Source organism: Podarcis gaigeae (assembly GCF_964106915.1).
Source record: "Podarcis gaigeae genome assembly, chromosome: W".
Classification (NCBI taxonomy): Eukaryota; Metazoa; Chordata; class Lepidosauria; order Squamata; family Lacertidae; genus Podarcis; species Podarcis gaigeae.
The window spans coordinates 23,907,728-23,926,187 of record NC_139695.1 but is presented as its reverse complement, the minus strand read 5'-3'; the positions used below and the strand labels follow the sequence as shown (position 1 = coordinate 23,926,187).

The 18,460-nt window shown below is 48.1% G+C and overlaps 1 protein-coding gene across 8 annotated transcripts in view; it reads right to left on the bottom strand.

Moving 5' to 3' along the window:
• The window catches only part of LOC310835942 (far upstream element-binding protein 3-like), a 333,755-nt gene that overhangs the window by 252,594 nt on the left and 62,701 nt on the right, over window positions 1–18,460 (bottom strand). For 7 of the 8 annotated variants that reach the window (XM_083720902.1, XM_083720903.1, XM_083720904.1 and 4 more), the window contains exon 3: window positions 9,846–9,879. In XM_083720902.1, the coding sequence (XP_083577028.1) occupies window positions 9,846–9,879 (34 nt within the window). The remainder of the gene's footprint in view (window positions 1–9,845; window positions 9,880–18,460) is intronic. The other variant, XM_083720900.1, reaches the window with a different exon arrangement.

The following is an 18,460-nucleotide window of genomic DNA, read 5'->3' as shown; positions in this document are numbered from 1 at the left end:
TTCTAATTTCATCCTTGCCTTTCCCCCATGCCATATAAAATTTGCAAGATCTCTTTGCCAGCTTATAAAATATTTAGTTCCTATTACAATTGGAATCATTTGGATTAAAAATAGAATTTTGGGGAGTATCATCATTTTAATCATAGATATTCTTCCTCCTAATGATAGTTTTAGTTTCCCCCATTTATCCATACTTCCTTTAATTTCTTTCCATTTTTTGATATAATTATCCTTAAATAATTTTGTATTTTTATTTGTAATCCATATCCCTAAGTAGTTCACTTTATTTTCTATTTTTAGTCCTGTTGTTTCCTCTAATTTCTTTTTCCCTTTCTCGCCTATATTTTTAGTTATCAATTTCGATTTATCTTTGTTCAATTTGAATCCTGCTACCTCGCCAAATTCTTTCATTCTTTCGAATGCTTTTTTAATGCTTTCTTTTGGTGTTTCGGTTGTAATGATCACATCGTCTGCAAATGCTCTTACTTTGTACAACTGTGTACAAAGACATATGCCCTTTATTTCTTTGTCCTTCTCAGAGCTATTAATAGGGTTTCTAATATTGTTATAAATAGGAGTGGGGATAAAGGAAATCCCTGTCGTGTCCCTCTCTCGATGTCGAATTCTTCTGTAATTTCGTTGTTTGATTAATTTGGCTCTTTTTTTGTAGATAGCTTGAATTCCATTCATAAATCTTTTACCTAAATTAAAACTTTCACAGTTTTTGATCATAAATTTCCAAGAGATACTGTCAAATGCCTTTTCAGCGTCTACCAAAAGCATTGAAATTTCTTTACTTGGGTTCATTTCGGCATATTCTATTAAGTCTATAATTATTCTAGTGTTGTCCTTTATTTCTCTGGCTGGCAAAAATCCTGCCTGATCTTTTTTAATTACCCTTTTTAGCAGAGTTTTCATTCTATTTGCAAGAACTCCAGTAAATATTTTATAGTCAATAATAGTCTACATTCCTCCTCCTGTCTTTATATGTAAATGACAGTCCCTCTGGGAATTCCCATTTAAACCTTATTTTGTTTTTCTTTAGCGCTGATGTCATGAATCTATAATTGTTCCTCCTCCTCAACAAGCCTGTTGGGATCTTTCTCATAAATTCTACATAGCTCCCTTCTATGCAGAGTGGGTCTGTCCTGCCTTTCAATAGTAGTTTATCTCTAAGCAGTCTTGAATTTAAAAACATCAAACAGTCTCCAGGTCCTTTCCTTGTTTTGGTCTTGTCCACCTTTATTCTAAATATTTTTTCAATGTCCAATATCATCTCTTGTTCTTGAACCCCCAGCCATTCTGCTATTGCCTTTGTCAATTTTGTCAATATGTCTTCATCTTGATTTTCCTTGACACCGCGCACGCGAAGAATCATTTATTTTTGTTTCATCTGTAAGATGGCCATGGAATACCAAGTGTCTTCCTGTATCTTCTTCAGTTCATCTATTTCTTCTTTATTTTTTTCTTGGTGTCTTTTCATTTCTCTTTGTTCTTGCAAGCTTTTTTTCATACTTTTGTCCTGCTCCTGTACTTTTATTTTGCTCTCCTGGACTGTTTGATCTAAATTTTGGTGTTTTACTGTCAGTTGGTTCACTTGGGTTGAGAGGTCCATTATCACTTTGGAATTCTTTTCTATTTTCGCCCCATTACTTTACATCTTTCCGTCAAGCATTCTTATATTTCTGTCCAGAGCTGTTATTTTTTCTCCTAGATTTTTCTCCATTCTTTCCATTGCTGCTAATATTTCTTTCATGTCCATGTTATTTTCACTTTCTGCTTGTGCTGGTCCTGGGGGGAGGTTACTGTGAGGCGTGGTCCTGGGTCGAGGGTCTAGAGACTGTCCACCAAGGGCGAAGCGGGGTCCAAAGAAAGAAGCCGGCCGTGGTCGGGAACTTTGGAAGAACAGGTCTGGGTGTTCTTTGGAAGAACAGGTTTCCAACGACGTTACTCCTGCAACCTGGGACTGGGCTGACTGGCCTTTATTTCCTCTGAGGCCACGGGCAGTCCCGGGCCACAGATGACCCGCCTCTCCTGGCCTTAAGGGCGAGCATACCTCCTGAGAGAACCCAGTTCCCTCCGCCTCTCTGCCCTGAGCCTCTGCAGCTCAGGAGAGGCTGGAGGGTTATTGCACCCAGAGGCAGCTTCACCTTCATCTGACATGGCTGGGAGAGGCGCACCTGCAGGCAATGGGCCCTCAATCACCTCCGGAGCCAGAGTGGATTCATCTGGTGTCTGCTACTGAGGATCCGGCACAGGTGCAGGCCCTTCAGATTCAAGCCCCTGCCCCGGCTCAGTCGGCCCTGGAGGCGGGGACTCCTGTGCAGGCTGGGACTCCTCAGGTTCAGATTCTGAATCAGATTCCCAGGCCATCACACCATCCCCCCTCCCAGGCCCCCCCCCTCAACCGAGGGTCTGGACCCGGCATGCTGGGGTACGCCGCATGGAAATCACGGAGGCAGGCAGGCGCGTGGACGTTGGCTGCTGGTTCCCAGGAACGGTCCTCAGGTCCATACCCCTTCCAGTCTGAGATACTGCAGCTTCCCCCTGCGGTATCGGGAGTCCAGAATGCGTTCCACCTCGTACTCGGGCTCCCCCTGAACCCAAACTGGCTGCGGTTGTGGTCTGTTCAGGTGGAACTCGTCGGGCGGGGCCACCGGACTCAGAAGGGACCTGTGGAATACCGGGTGAACCTTCACGGTTGCAGGCAACCGGAGACGGAATGCCACAGGTGAGACCTGGTCCACGATGGGAAGCGGGTTGGTAAAGCGGGCGTCTAGCTTCCGTGAAGGCCGAGAGGGGTGGATGTGAGGAGTGGAGAGCCATACCAGGTCACCGACGTGGAGTTCCGGCCCCACCTGGCGGTGGCGGTCGGCCTGAGTCTTGTACGCCTCCTTGGCCTGGCGCAGTTGCTCCATCAATAGCAGTTGCTGAGACTGGAGCTCCTGAAGCCACTCTGTCACAGCAAGGACTGCGGATGCCGGCAGCACACCCGGGAACAACCACGGATGGTAACCGTAACTGGCCTGGAATGGGGTCTGCTGGGTGGACGCGTTCACCGCGTTGTTGTAGGCGAACTCCGTCAATGCTAGGTGGTCAACCCAGTCATCCTGCTGGTAGCTGCAGCAACACCGGAGGTACTGCTCCAGCACCGCGTTCGCCCGTTCCGTCTAGCCATCGGTCTGTGGGTGGTAGGCTGATGAGAGACAGACCTCTGTCCCGAGGGTCTGGGGCAATGCTCGCCAGAACCGGGATGTGAACTGAACGCCCCGGTCGGACACCACACGCTCAGGTAGGCCATGCAGGTGGAAGACATGCTGAAGGTACAGCTGAGCGGTTTCCTTAGCTGTGGGTACAGATGGGCAGGGGGCACAGTGCACCATCTTAGTGAAATGGTCGGAGAAAACTAGGAGGCATGTACAGCCACGAGACGGTGGTAAGTCCACCACAAAGTACAGCAAAACCGTGTGCCAAGGACGTGGTGGGACTGGCAACGGCTGAAGTAGGCTGGGGGGGTCATCCGGCAGGACCCTTGGCCCGCCGGCAGACATCACAACCAGCGACGTAGCGAGCCACGTCAGCCTTCAGGCGGGGCCACCAAAACTCACGGCTTACCAGATGGGTGGTCCGATACCGCCCGAAGTGTCTCGCTACCGGGGCATCATGGGTCATCCTGAGAACTTCAGCCCGCAGTGGCCCTGGCGGGATGTACAGGCGACCGTGGTGCAGCAGAAGGCCCTGGTGCAAGACCAGCCCCGGATACTGAGGGCATGACCCTTCGGCCAGTTCCCGGAGTCGTTCCTGAGCCCAAACGTCGACCCGCTGCTGTTCCCACACCCGAGCCAGCAGTGGCTCAGCCTCCTGAGTGGCCAGAAATGTGGCCGGTGGTAAAATTGTTGTTGGTACTGCTTGCTGTGCCATGTCTGCGATGTCTTCGGGTTTCCAGGACAGGGCATCCGCCTTCTGATTTTGGGAGCTAGGGATGTAGCGGATCCAGAACTGGAACCGGGAAAAGAGCAACGCCCACCGGATCTGCCTTTGGTTCAACTTGCGGGTGGTCTGGAGGTACTCCAGGTTCCGGTGGTCGGTTCTCAGCTCCAGCGGGTGTCGTGCCCCCTCAAGTTGGTGGCGCCAGACCTCAAAGGCCACCTTGATGGCCAGTAGTTCCCACTCCCACGGTAGTTACGCTCCACTGGAAGGAGCTGGCGGGAATAGAAGGTGCAGGGTAACAGTGGCGCATCAGGTCCGTGCTGCTGGGACAAGACGGCACCGAGAGCCGTGCTGGAGGCGTCGGTCTCTACCACAAAGTGTCGAGAGGGATCAGGATGTTGCAAGATCGGCGCCCTCTGGAAACAGGCTTTCAACCCCTGAAACGCCTCCTCTGCCTCCTTGTCCCAGGAAAATGGCATCTTGGGGCGCAGCAGCCGGGTCAACGGGATAGTGTGATGAGCATAATCTGCAATGAAGGTCCGGTAATATTTGGCGAATCCTAGGAATCGCTGTAGGTCCTTGCAGTTCCAAGGTGCCGCCCATTCCCAAACCGCTGCCACCTTCCCAGGAGAGAGTCTGGAGAGAGTCGGTTACCAAGGAAGTCCACTGACCGCTGATGGAACTAGCACTTGCTGAGCTTCGCATACAGGCGGTGCTCCTGCAAGCGCTGCAGCACGGTCCGGACATGAGCCTCGTGGCGAGCCGGGTCACGGGAGAAAACCAGAATGTCATCCAAGGACACCACCACGTACTTGTCTAGCAAGTCGTGGAACACGTGGTTGATGTACCGTTGGAACACAGCAGGCGTGTTGCACAATCCAAAAGGCATGACCAGGTATTTGAACTGCCCATACCAGGTCCCAAATGCTGTCTTCCACTCATCCCTGGCTCGGATCCGAATTAAATTGTAGGCCCCCCGGAGGTCTAGCTTGGTGAACACCTGTGCCCCTTGCACCCGCTCCAGCAACTCCAAGATAAGGGGCAAGGGGTACCGGTCCGGGATAGTAATCTTGTTCAGGGCCCGGTAGTCATGGCAAAGACAAAGCTCCCCACACTTCTTAACGAAGAGCACTGGAGCAGCGGTGGGCGAGGTGGAAGGCCGAATGAACCCATGCTCCAGGTTCTTGCAAAGGAAGTACTGTAAAGCTTTGCGCCCCGGCTCCGTAAGAGAGTATAGGCGACTCACAGGCAGGGGCACCCTGGGCTGGAGGTCTATGCCGCAGTCGAAAGACCGATGGGGTGGCAGCTGGTCTGCCCCCCGTTCCTCGAACACGTCTTGGTAGTCCCGGTAAACCGCAGGGAGCGTTGACGCAGCCTCCTCAGTGGTTGCGGCTGCTAGCATATCGGACCGAGCATGGGGACACGGGTCTGGGAAGTGCACAGTCCGATTGACCCAGTCAATCTGAACATTGTGAGACTCCAGCCAGTCCATCCCGAGCACCAGGGGAAACCGGGGCATGGTAGCAATGTCCAAAGTTCGCACCTCCCGGTGCTGCTGGTGACACAGAACCAAGGGCTGTGTCTCCTGAGTAACGGCGCCCGAGCGCAGGAGCCGCCCGTCAATTGCCTCCACCTGTACCGGTTCCGACTTATCCTGGAGTGGCACCTGATGATGGGCGGCAAAGGCAGAGTCCATATACGAGCGGGTTGCCCCTGAATCCACCAGAGTATGGGTGAGAATCCAGGGCCCGCCAGGGGGGTATAGGCGCACCGGAACCATGAGGTGTCACAATTCCACCGGTGAGGGCCCCTCTTGCATGGTTTGGGACCCCAGGTATCCAGGGCCTTCGGCTACCGGGGTTGGCGGTTTCCCTGCGGCCGGCATCTTCTCGGGACAGGATCGGGCATAATGTCCACTCCCACCACAGTAGAGACACAGGTTCCCCTCCCGACGCCACGTCTTCTCCGAGGGGGAGAGGTCGTGCTGCCCCGAGCTGCGTTGGCTCGTCCGGCAACCTGGCTGTGGCCGTGGACCTGCTGGGCAGGCCTGGAGCCAGGAGCCGGGAGTGCTGGCTGTCCTCCAGCCAATTGTGTATCCGCAGGCTCCGCTGAATGAGGGTGTCCAGAGTGGTGGGGCGATCCATCGGGGCCAGCTGGTCCAGTATCTCATCCGACAGTCCCTCAAGATACTGGTCCTGAAGTGCAGAGTCATTCCAAGACAAGTCCTGCGCCAACAGCCGAAATTCTGTGGCATAGGCGGCGGCTGTGGACTTGCCCTGTCTCAACCGACGAATCGCCCGATTGGCTTGGCTCCCCTTCAGAGGGTTGCCAAAGGCAGTCTCCAAGTGGTTACAAAACCCCTCATAGTCTGCCGGAGCAGTGGCAAGGCCCACTTGGCCACCTGGTCCTTTAACAAACTGATCAAGAATTGCACCTTGGTGCGATCATCAGGAAAATTCTGGGCTCGCCCCTGAATATACAGCTTGGCCTGGGCGAGGAACATGGGAAAGCTGGCTGGGGATCCATCAAATTTCTCTGGCAGGGCCACTGGGTACTTGCCAGAAACTGGGGCGTCAGCCCCAGGAGCCGGTAAGGCATCCAACTGCTGTTGAAGCGCATTGCTTAGCTGCTGAACGGTATGAGTCAAGGCCTGGTTCTCCTGGGCCAATGCCACCAACGCAGCTGCCTGATCGGCCATGGCTTCTGGCTCTTCACGAACGCACTCCAACGAAGGGGGAGTGCGGGTGTGGCGGGAGCAAACTGTGCTGGTCCCGGGGGGAGGTTACCGTGAGGCGTGGTCAGAGTCCGGTCCTGGGTCAAGGGTCTGGAGACTGTCCACCAAGGGCGAAGCGGGGTCCAAAGCAAGAAGCCGGGCGTGGTCAGGAACTTTGGAAGAACAGGTCTGGGTGCTGGCAGAAACAGGTTTCCAACGACGTTGCTTCCGCAACCTGGGACTGGGCTAACTGGCCTTTGTTTCCTCTGAGGCCAGGGGCAGTCACTGTTTCCTCCTTCAGTTTCCTTCCTTTCCTGTGTTTCTTTCTCTGAGGTCTTTAGAATCTCCTCTTTATCTCCTCTTCCTATCTTTGTTCTCAGTAATCTCCGTCAATGGTGGAGGGCCCCCATGACTCAGCAATTGCCCTCCACACCTCTCTATCTCCTCTCTCACACAGGTATGTCAGTTTTCTCAAGTTATTTTTCCTCAGCGGGTCTGTTTTTTAGTCATTTATTTTTGCTAGTTTTTAGTCCATTATAAAGTCCTTCAGTAGTTTACTCTTCTAGTTTCTTCTAATTTCTAGTTTCAGTTCGTTTATTTTTGCTCAGTATGGTGTATCTAGGCACGCTTTTCTTAAAACACCTTGTGCAATTATTAACAGAGGGTTTTCACGTGAGGAGTACGGCCCCTTCTCTGTTGTCTGTTCAGTTCTGTAGTTCCTTTCACAAACTGTTTCTTCCTGCCTCCCCCTCCCTCCACTGAACAGGCAGAGGTTTTTCAATTGTTTTCTTTCAATTTTATTTTACGGGGAGGCATTTGCTTTTAACAGTCTCCTTTTTATAGGAGAGTTCAGCGCTGCTGTGCCGGGGAATTGGGGCATTTGTACCAGAGAGTGGTTTTTGCTTCTTTGCGCAAAGGTCTTCCCCACGTCTTTCTATATCAGTTTTCTTTGTTCTATAATATCGGGAAACCTCTTCTTTTGAGCTTAGGCTTCCATCCTCAGGTTCCCCCCCTGAGGTCGAGGTGACTTACGCCTAGTCCCTCGTTTCTCTCTCTGGCACCAAGTCCGCCTTGAGATTGCAGGAGCGCGGATCTCCACCCGTCTCTCTGGTGTGCTGCTCTGGAAGTCCTCCAGAAAGTTCTTCCTACAGTTTAGTTTCAGCTTTTGTGAGATTTTGGGTGTGTTTTTTCACCCTTACTGATACAGTAAACACAGTGATGAAAGACAGAGGGGGACATGCAGCATGGCACCCTACCCAGTCATAAGCTGTTGCTTCCTTCTCAGTGCCCTCCAGTTGGAGGACAGTTAAGAAGGATGCAACAGTTGTGCGCCCTGGCCTCTGCAAGCCCAGGACTGCTTTTGTGAGCGTGCTGTGAACTGTTGAATCCTTCTCACAATGCCCTCCAACTGGGGGAGTGGCTGAGAAGGATGCAACAGACATGTGCCCTGACCCCTGCGAGCAGTGCCATAGCATGCCTGTTGCATCCTTGTCAGCTGTAAGAATGTCACAGCAACTCACAGCGCCCTCACTGCAAGCCAGCACCACTCGCAAACGCAGTACTGGGCTCGCAGGAGCCAGGGCACACACCTGCTTGCGATGCCCCGCGAGCCCAGCCTCGTTTATATGAGTCTTGGAAAGTGTTGCTGCGCTTGCAGGGTGCCATGCGTGTTCCCCACTTTGCAGCAGTGGGCAGGGGTTGCTCCGGTTGTGAGCCCAACCCATGGCCTTGCCCCCACGGTGTGCCCTGCACACATATGCCTCAGACGCAGGTGGGGAACGGTCCACCGCTGACTGAGAGTAGAGGAAATCTAATAAATGGGTATCAAGTGGCTCCCCGAACCCCCTCCCAATTCTTTCATCATAACACTAGACAGGCCTCTGTGTGGAGGGAATTCCCCAATTACTAATAACATATATAAATGAATGCTTGAGAGCTGCAGATTTTCCCTCAAACACAGAGTGAATTGATCATTGTTCTCTTCTCACTTTTATCTTTTTACCATGTGAACCTGAACAGTAAGGATGTTTGTACTGGATGCTCCAAGCTTAGACTGTGGCTTCAGGAAGCCATTTTTGTGTTTCTATACAAATAATTTAGAAACTTTTTGAAACTAAGTTGTACTGTCTGTCTTTTCTTGCTGCTGTGTTTAAAAGCACATGAATCTGACCTTTGAGGAGAATATAAGTAAACTATTTTCAAATTACCAAACGTGTGGCCTCTTTCTAGCCTAAGGGAAGTGGGTAGCTTAGGAAGTGACTTAGAAGGAGATATTTTAACAGTATAACAGCCTTTATTTCAACGTGATTTTAAATCTCTGCAGGGGCTCTCTCACCAATCTAGACATCCAGGAATTCTTTTATTTTACCTTGTTCTATTTTCCCCTTTAACCAAAATGCCAAAAACCAACAGCAGAGCCTCAAGCTTAATCTTTGAAAGCATCTCCAGGGAGGACAGGTGATGTCTCTTGGCCTCAAACCTGCAAAAGCTGCTGCCAGTTACAGAAGGCAATACTGAGCTAGATAGACTAAGCTGTCATTAATTTGCACATTCAGCAACAGTTAATTAGAGTATTTGCTTCAGGGCCAATGCACCTGTTCTTATGTCTAGGACATTGGAGGTGAGTTACTATAAAAGAAATTTGCACTCAGATTTTGTGTGGTTTTCAGGCATTTGGGATTCAGGCATTTTGCAAGGAGGTGATTGCAGGAGCTTGCAATCAGCAGTGAGAGAACAGCAAGGTGGTGGGAAGAACAAAGTTAAGGATTCTGTATTCGTACATAGTCTATTTTTCAATAAACACTATCAAGTATTCAGACGCTTCTGTTACTGTGCTCAGCTGGCACAAGGATTTTGTCATTCCAAGTTTTTCATGGGAGTTTCCCAAATTCCATTTGGCTACCCTAAGCAGCTCTGTGGATCTTAGCTCAAGACACAATGTTTAATTAAATGCAGACCTTCCTTTATGTGCTACCCATGCCATACATGCCCCTCATTCCTTTCCCAAGACATGCAATATCTAGAAATGCAAGCAAATAGGTTTAGCATGGAAGGGGTTTGCGGGGTACACATGTGGGAAGATGAGAAATTGAGTCTATGCAGTTCTGCCACATTCTCAACCTCTGACTCTGTCAGTATAGATGGCAGATGAATAAATGATTAGAAGTGATCAATAAAAGATAAAACATAGCCCACTACTTACCTTTGATGTTCCAGGGCCCCTAACTGGTTACCTACTGTGTCAGAGAAGAGAGAGAGAAAAAAACAAAATCAAAGCATCAGCACAGGTAAAATAACTTCATCTTTATAGCAGGAAAAGAGATACGTTCTTACCATTTTCATCAGGAGGGAGGGGGAATAAAGGAGAAACAGCACTAAAGAACAGCAGCTTGGGTTCAATAGCTGAAATGAATGGGTTACATGGGAGGAAAAGCAGGTGATTTATTGATCAACAGAAGCTGAGAAGTGAAGTGTCTAGCTGAATGCAGGATAGGAAAATGATCTGTTTTGCCATCATGCTGTGAATGGCAAGGCGGGGGGGGGGAGTGTTTCTGTCTCGGGATCCCAAAATCCTTAGTAAAGTACAGCCTGTCCCACTGCCAACCTCCCCAAATTAAACCTGATGTAAAATAAAGGAGATGAAGCAGATTAGTACAACATTTAAAAGGGGGGAGGAAAGAAGTCACAATACACAAAATATCGGGGCTTCGGGCTGCAGGCAGCTATCCGCAAGCCTTCGGAGCCTGCGGGAGTTCCCGCTGGGCTCCGCAGGCTTGCGGATAGCTTCCTGAAGCCTGGAGAGCGAGAGGGGTTGGTGTGCACCGACCCCTCTCGCTCTCCAGGCTTCAGCGAAAGCCTGCATTCGCCCCATAGGACGCACACACATTTCCCCTTCATTTTTGGAGGGGGAAAAGTGCGTCCTATGGGGCGAAAAATACGGTAGCTTATAAATTGAGATTCTAACACGGAGTACAATTTATTACCTGCTCTTCACCCTAAGGTCCCAGGGCAGCTGACAACACTTATAATACACATTAATGTTAAAACACAATATTGGTCTGCGAGCGGATAATGGAGGACGACAGAGACTGCTTGCTCTGCGCAGCCTGATTGCTGTGAGGGTCTGGGAAGTGTGCTCAGGCAAATCAGCTTCTCAAAAAAGCCTGAAGGAAAAGTTCAGGTCCCGAAGGGTCTGGCGGTGTCAAAGGACACTCTCTAGGATCTCCCAAAGCTCCGGAGGGAGCTGAGGGAGATCTGAGATTGAGCTCAGACACAAGGTGCAATCGAGACTCACAGCAAACTGCCTCTAGTGCCTCCATTGAAGCAAAGGAATTCGGACTAATTTGACAAGGTAATAAAAAACAACCTAAATTAGCAGCAATAAAACAATTAGATCCACACCAGGGTGTCAGGGAATTGGAGGCTGAGAAGGAGATGAGGGGGGAGAAGAGAGGCACTTACAGAGAGCCTAAGTCTTTAATCAGCAGCTATTCTTCCTCGTCAGAGGAGGAAGAGAAATAAACGTTTGGAGACAGTGAAACGGGGATGGATGAGCCAGTTCCGGGTATCAGCCACTCACGGAGCAGAGGAAAGAGGAGGGCTGATCTGCAGAAATGGGTCTGCTGGGCGCGGCGAAAGAAAATGTCAGACGATCCAACTGACTCATCGTGATGGAGTGTGCTTTTTGAACTCTTGTAAGGACTTTGAAGCTAAGCAATAAATCTTTGTACAGATATGGTTGGCTGCCCGGAGTTTTATCTCAGCTAGCGTGTCAGCAATTCCCTAACACAGGGTGTTAAAGAGGAGCCTGCCCCCCTCCGGTGCAGGAATTGATCTGGCTGGAAAAACTCTGCAAGGACTGAATTAAGAATGAGAATAATAGTGGCTAATTTTTACAAGCATTCCAGGCGATGAACTGTGTTTAACCTGTGATTTGCCTAAAGCTCTGGATGCAGAATCTTTTAGACGTTATAAATATTTTCAAACTGCAAAGAACCCTAATAATTGTGGAGGGAAAGAGATGAAAGCAGGACATTGACTTTGTGTGTGTGTGTGTGTGTGTGTGTGTGTGTGTGTGTTTAATATATACTCTAAGGACTATTTTTCCTTTTTATGATTCAAAAGAGACTGACACTGTGGGGCTGAATTTATTTTGAATAAATTTATCTGATTTTTGTTTCTTTTAAAAAAATATAACCTAAGGACTATTTTTTATTTCCTTTGCTCCTTTTTATGATTTAAAAGAGACTAACATAGTGGGGTTGAATCTAACTTGGTCTATTTTCTGCTTCTTGTTTTTTTCTTTTTTTGGTCATTAAAATGGATTTTCTCTTTATTTTTTATTTGGAACTGACAGGGGCTAGATACAAACTGGAGTTGGTGTAATTTACTTTACTTTCATTTATATATGGATTAAGAGGTGGGCTTTTTGGAAGAAAGCTGAAGAAAGGGGAAGGGAGATTTGGTTTTAAAAACCCCAGAATTAACATGAATAAATGGGTAATTGCAGGGCCCTTTGAAGTGGCTGAAGGAAGAATCACACTGCTGAGAGACATGGTTTTTGTGAATGAAAAAGGCGACTTGCAAAACCTCTGTTTGAGTTAAAAAAGGGGGACAAGTTGGGTTTAAAGGCTTTCTTATTTTATTATTCTACTCTTTTCCTACTCTTTCCTTTTGTAGCCTGACAAGCTTTGCAAGTAAGTTCTAGTGAAAGAGGGAAAACAGGAAATCAAATATCAAAATGAGATTAAAAGGGAAAGTACAGCGTGAGGAAATAGAGTGAAAGATTAAGGACGGAATTACAGTGATATAGTGACACAGTGTGGCTGAAAAAAATAATTGCCATTTTTCTATTTATCTTTTAAGTATTTCCCTATAATAAAGGAGAGAGTCCCATCTAGTGACATTTGTATATAATTACAAACATTGTGTGTGTATGTGTGTGTGTATATATATATATATATATATAAAATACACACATTTTATTTCTTTTCTCACCTTCCTCCCTTTTGCTTTAATTTTTTATTTCTTCTCTATACAGAAATTAAAAATTGAAACTTAATTGTTGGAAATTGTTTAGTTATTCTGAGTTAATATTTTAAATAATAAAAAATAAAATAAAATAATGTTCCAGTTATTTGTTCCTTTGTATTCTGAATATTTGAAAGGAAGTAGGCAAGGGAAGGGAGAGAAGGGCGGGGGAGGGGAGGGGAGGAAGGAAGAGGGTTTCCATATACATAGATATAGATATATATGTGTGTGGGTTTTTTTGCTTTTTTGTGTCCGTTTCCATTGTTGTGGACAAAACTATGGCTAATACAGGCAAAAAACACCTCCAGGCCCAACTACAACATCAAGTCGGAGAAAAGAATCAATTGCAGAAGGAGACACAAAGTCTGATTTAACAACAATTTTATTAGAAATGAAGAACAAGATGAAGAAAGGAATACAGAGACTGGAACAAAAAGTGGATTTCAATACCGTGGCAGTCACAAACTTAACAACAGAAATTAAAGAATTGTCACATAAAACTTCAGAATTGGAGAAAACAGTACAGGACTTAAAGCTTAAAACCTCCAGCTTGGAGGAAACTTCTAAGAAAAAGCAAGTGGAGGTAAGAGAAACAAAGAGGGAGCAAGAAAGGATGAAGGAGGATACTGAAGCGATGAAATTCCTTTATGAACAGGTTCTAGGTGAGATTGCAGTTCTGGAAGTACATCAAAAAGATCGGATTCTTCATCTGAGAGGCATGGCAGATGACACAACGGTGGAATTACCATATTTTTCGCTCCATAAGACACACCTTTTTCCTCTTAAAAAGTAAGGGGAAATGTCTGTGCGTCTTATGGAGCGAATGTGTGGTCCCTGGAGCCAAATTGCCGGAGTGCGGCACGCTCCTGAGCTGCTCTTTGGGGGTGGTGGGGGGAGCCGCGCTGCTCTGCCAGCAACTGGGGCTGGAGGGGGAAGCCCCGGGAAGCTCTGGGAGCAGTGAGCAGGCTGCACGCAGATGCCCCGCGCTCCTGGGCTGCTCTTTGGGGGTGGGGAGCCACATTGCTCTGCCGGCAGCCTCCGCTTTCCCCTTGTTGTAAACAGAATCTGTCCTTAAGGTTTGTGAGCAGCGGGCAGGCTGTTCGCCGAGAGAGGGGAGGAAGAGGATGGAGAGAAGGCTAGCATATAAGATTCCTTTTAAACTAGATTATTAGTACTTGACCAGTTTAGAGCACTGTCAGGGAACTGCCATCGGAGCCAGAGGCGGAAGGAAGGCTCCAGAGGGATGCCGGAGAGGGTCCCAGTAGGGAGAGAGGCAGCCCATCTGCTGGGGAAGGAAATCAGTGTAACACCAGTGGAGAAGGGGGGCAGATGGGGGAATCAGCCCAGGCTAGTTGTGGATTACCGGGCCGTCAACCTGGTGTCAGAACCCGTGACCTTCCCAATGCCCAGGATTGACGACATTTTAACACGGGTGAGGCAGGGGGAAATTTTTACCAAGCTGGACCTCAGGGGAGCGTACAATTTGATTAGGATAAGGGAGGGGGACGGACTTCCGGGTTAGCGTGATCGACTAATGGCGGATTCCCTCTGAGCTCCGGAGGGAATCGGCTCCGCAGGATCGGGTCTTGCCGCTGCGGCGACGCGGGGATCCTCAAAAATCACAGGCGGTGAAGCCTGTGAGCGTGGTGACTCGGCGGGCACCATTTGCACACACCCCCGAGCTGCGAAGGAGCCTTTTTAAAGGCTTCGGATCGGGGACGGGGTGAGCGGCGCGGTGCTGAGAGTCGACTGCTTCTCCTGCGGAGTGAAGCCGCACTGCCGTTGTCGGAGAGCGCTGACGACTTCTTGTGAGCAATTGGACTTTAAAGTAACAACCCGTGAGTAGTACGGAAATTGGAAATTTAAAGAAAATTTCTATGAATTAGGCACGATCGGGGAAGGCGTAAACAGGAAGTCCACCTCCCCTCCTTGTAAATAATTTAAAGCAAGGACCTGCTAACTAAGGTCGAGAGAACCCTTTTTTCCCTTTTTTGGTAAAAGACTTTAATTTCACGGTTTGGCAGTATAAGAAATCTTACTGGAGGATAAAGAGCTAATTTTGGGAGCTGAAGTGCCACCCCCCCCCCGGACCCGGGAGTGCTCCGCGAGAGAGCCCGTTGATGAGGTACTGAAGAGTTTGAAAGCTGTCAAATTAGCTGTCAAGACGAAAAAAGAGAACTTTGTTTCTGTTGCTTCTGCTGGTTATATTTGTTACAATTTTGTTACAATTTGTTGAAAACAAGGAAGAGCTGATACAAACTAACTTGATTTTTGGATTTGAACTGGAAGGAATATCAAGGAACCAAAAACCCTCTAGAGGGGGTTCTGGGACATTACAAGAATGGCTGGAGGAGGGAAAATCCAAGCGGAATTGGACAGAGCATTTGTTCTCTTGGGAAAGTTACAAGGCCAAATTGATGTTTTGGCTACAAATGTTACAACTCTGGACTTAACAGTAAACAACATCATTGAATTTGATAAGGATTTGAATCAGGAAGTCTATTCAACTGGACAAAAAGAGAAACTTGAGAGCTTTGAGAATTTGGAGGAGATATATGTTGTCCCTGAAGAAAAGGAAGGAGGAGCTGTAATTTTGCAGATGACAAAAGAGAGCTTGAGGCCTGACATGATGGCAACAAAGGAAAATAAAAACTTGATGTGGGAAATCTGGCCTGAATTGGAGATTGAAAAATGGAGAGATCTCCTTATGTGGAGATCTGAAGACCTAAGGATTACAAACTTGCTTAAGGTGGAAGTTGGAGCTTTGGGGACATTTGGACTTGAAAGGAGTAAGAAACAAGATTTGGAATACCCCATAGGCTCCACTTTTAAGTATGGAGGTCTGGCTGGAAGAAACATGGATCCCATTGGGCCAGAGCTTCTCCGAGATTTGGTGTTCAATATTAAGGACTATCAAAAAAACCGGCAGAGAGGAATTGAGAGAGAATTAAGAACCTCGGATGTGAGATCTCCAGGCTGATAGTAGATTAAGACTGATGGACATTTGTTGGGGACTGAAACCGGGAAGGGGGGTGGAGTTTGGGAATCCAAAGGGTACATAATTATAATTTGTTCTGTTTTTATTTTGCTTTGTTATTTGTATGAAAATTGGGAAATTCGTGGAAGGGAATTTTGGTCGACTTTAGAAAAAATGTTTTAAGAATGAGTATTGATGTATAAGTATTGATGTTTAAGTTTGGATAAGGCAAAATTGGTTTTTTAAAATGAACTAAATTAAATGAAAATAAGGTTAGCAAAAATAAATTGAGGAAATGGATGAAAGAGAAAAAGCAAAATAACAATATGTTTAAAATAAATTATTAAGTTAAAATTGAGAAATAAGTAATAAGGATTTGCTGAGTTAATAATTTGAATTGGAATACAAGAAGGGAAGTGTAATGGTTGTGAGGGGTTACTTGTGCGTAAATTGCCTTCGGTTTAGTTAGTTTGCTTGCCCAACCATGCTTAGGGTCAGAGCTCGCCCTCTGTGACCTGTTAGTCACTTGCAGTATCCGTCAGTGGGCGTTTCTTGAACCTCTTCCAGCATAAAAGCTGTTTGACCCCGAGTCTCCTCCTGTGTTCCCTGCGCGGAACATGTCTGTGCAAGTAAGGAGAAGGCAGGGGCGTGCCAGCGCTCTCTCCACTAGTTTCGGGTGAAGGGTCTTGGAGCCCTGTCTCCAATTCCTCCATCTCCCTCTCTTCTCTATTGGTGTTACCCTGAATTCCTTCCCCCCTGCTGGTCCCCTCTCCGGCATCGCTCGGGAGCCCTGCCTCCGCTTCTCGCTCTGATGTCAGTTCCCTGACAGGAAGGTATGAGGAGGTCTGAGAAATAAGTTAAAAGAAAATAAGCAATTGAAATTTTATGTGTTTTCAATTGTTTTTAAGTTTTGTATTTTTGTATGTTTATTTTTTTGTTTACTTTTGTTTTGGTTTTATTATAGAAAATGCTAATGAATATTCATTTAAAAAAAAGGATAAGGGGGACGAATGGAAAACCACCATGTTCACCCCCCTGGGGGCTTTTGAGTACTTAGTCATGCCATTTGGATTACAGTCAGGCTCCGCCTGCTTTCAAGCATTCATGCACCACGTGTTGGGGTCCCCGCTGTGCAAGAACTGCGTAGCCTTTTTGGACGACGTCTTAATCTATTCGGACAATGAGAAGCAACATGTCAGAGACGTCAGGGAAGTGCTAAAGAGTCTGCAGAAGCACCAGTTGTGGGTCAAGCCAGAAAAATCCCAATTTCACGCCAGAGAGGTCGAGTTTCTGGGGTACAAGTTGTCAGACAAGGGCCTAGCTATGGACCCAAGCTAGGTGCAGGCAGTGCTGGAATGGAAGGCCCCCAAAACCCGGAAGGATGTGCAGAGGTTCCTAGGGTTCAGCAACTTCTACAGGAAGTTCATCAAGAACTTCGCCCACTTGACAGCGCCCATCACAGATTGTCTCAGTAGCAAAAAGAAGTTCATCTGGACAGAAAGGGCCCAGCAATCCTTTGAAAGACTGAAAAAGGCGTTCGCTTCGTAAGAGCAGCTCCTGCAAATGGATCTGGAGAAGCCCATGAGGCTGGAGACCAACGCGTCCGATTGAGCCATTGGAGCGGTACTTTTGCAGCCAGGGGCCAAGCAGGGCTGGAGGCCGTGTGCCTTTTTCTCGAGGAAGCTGAGCAAGTCGGAGCAAAACTATACGGTGTATGACCGCGAACTGCTTGCGATCTATGCGGCGTTTCGCCGATGGAGACATCTGTTAATAGGGGCGCAGCACAAGATCCAGGTTTGTACGGATCACAAGAACTTGGAATACTGGAGGACTGTGCGAGTACTCAACCAGAGACAGATTCGATGGGCACAGGAGTTCTCCAAGTTTTCCTTCGAGATCCGATACATGCCGGGAGAGGAAAACGTAAGAGCAGATGCTCTCTCCCGGAAGCCGGAGTACATGGAAGGAGAGGGACCGCCGGAGATCCGACACGTGTTCCCTGAGAACCGATGGGTGTGTGGGGGAGCGCTGGTTCGGAAACGAGAACTGGCCGGGCTTACTAGAAACGACGTGTTCGCTCAAACTAAAGTCAGGGAACTCCGGGACGGAAGGGAAAACCATGGAGGGTTTGAGGAAAAGGAAGGGCTACTGTACTATAAGGGGGCGCTGTATGTACCGGGGAAGACCTTGAGGGGGAAGGTACTCAAACAACTCCACGACAACCCAACAGCTGGGCTCTTTGGACAGCACAAAACCATGCTGCTTGTCACCAGGCAGTTCTGGTGGCCAAGGGTGAGGGAAGATGTACGGGAATATGTACGGGGGTGTGACCGCTGCCAGAGGGCAAAGGGGGAGAGGGCTGCACCCGCAGGGTTACTGGAACCCTTACTCACGCCGGGAAGACCCTGGGAGGTGGTGTCCATTGATTTTATGACAGATTTGCCCAAGTCAAGGGGGAAGACAGCAGTCATGGTAGTAGTCGATCTACTGACGAAGATGTGCCATTTCATAGCTTGCTCACATGCGGTGACGGCAGAGGAGACAACCAGGTTGTTTGTGGATCACATCTTCAGGCTGCATGGAGTTCCCTCGAGGGTCATCTCCGATCGCGGGAAACAATTTACTTCCCGGTTCTGGAGGAAGCTCATGGGCTTGCTGCAGGTCGAGGTGGGCTTCTCGACGGCGAGACACCCGGAAACCAACGGGCAAGCAGAAAGAGCGAACAGTATACTCCAGCAATACCTACGCTGCTACGTCAGCGAGAGACAGAACGATTGGGTACTGAAACTAGCGCTGGCTGAATTTGCATA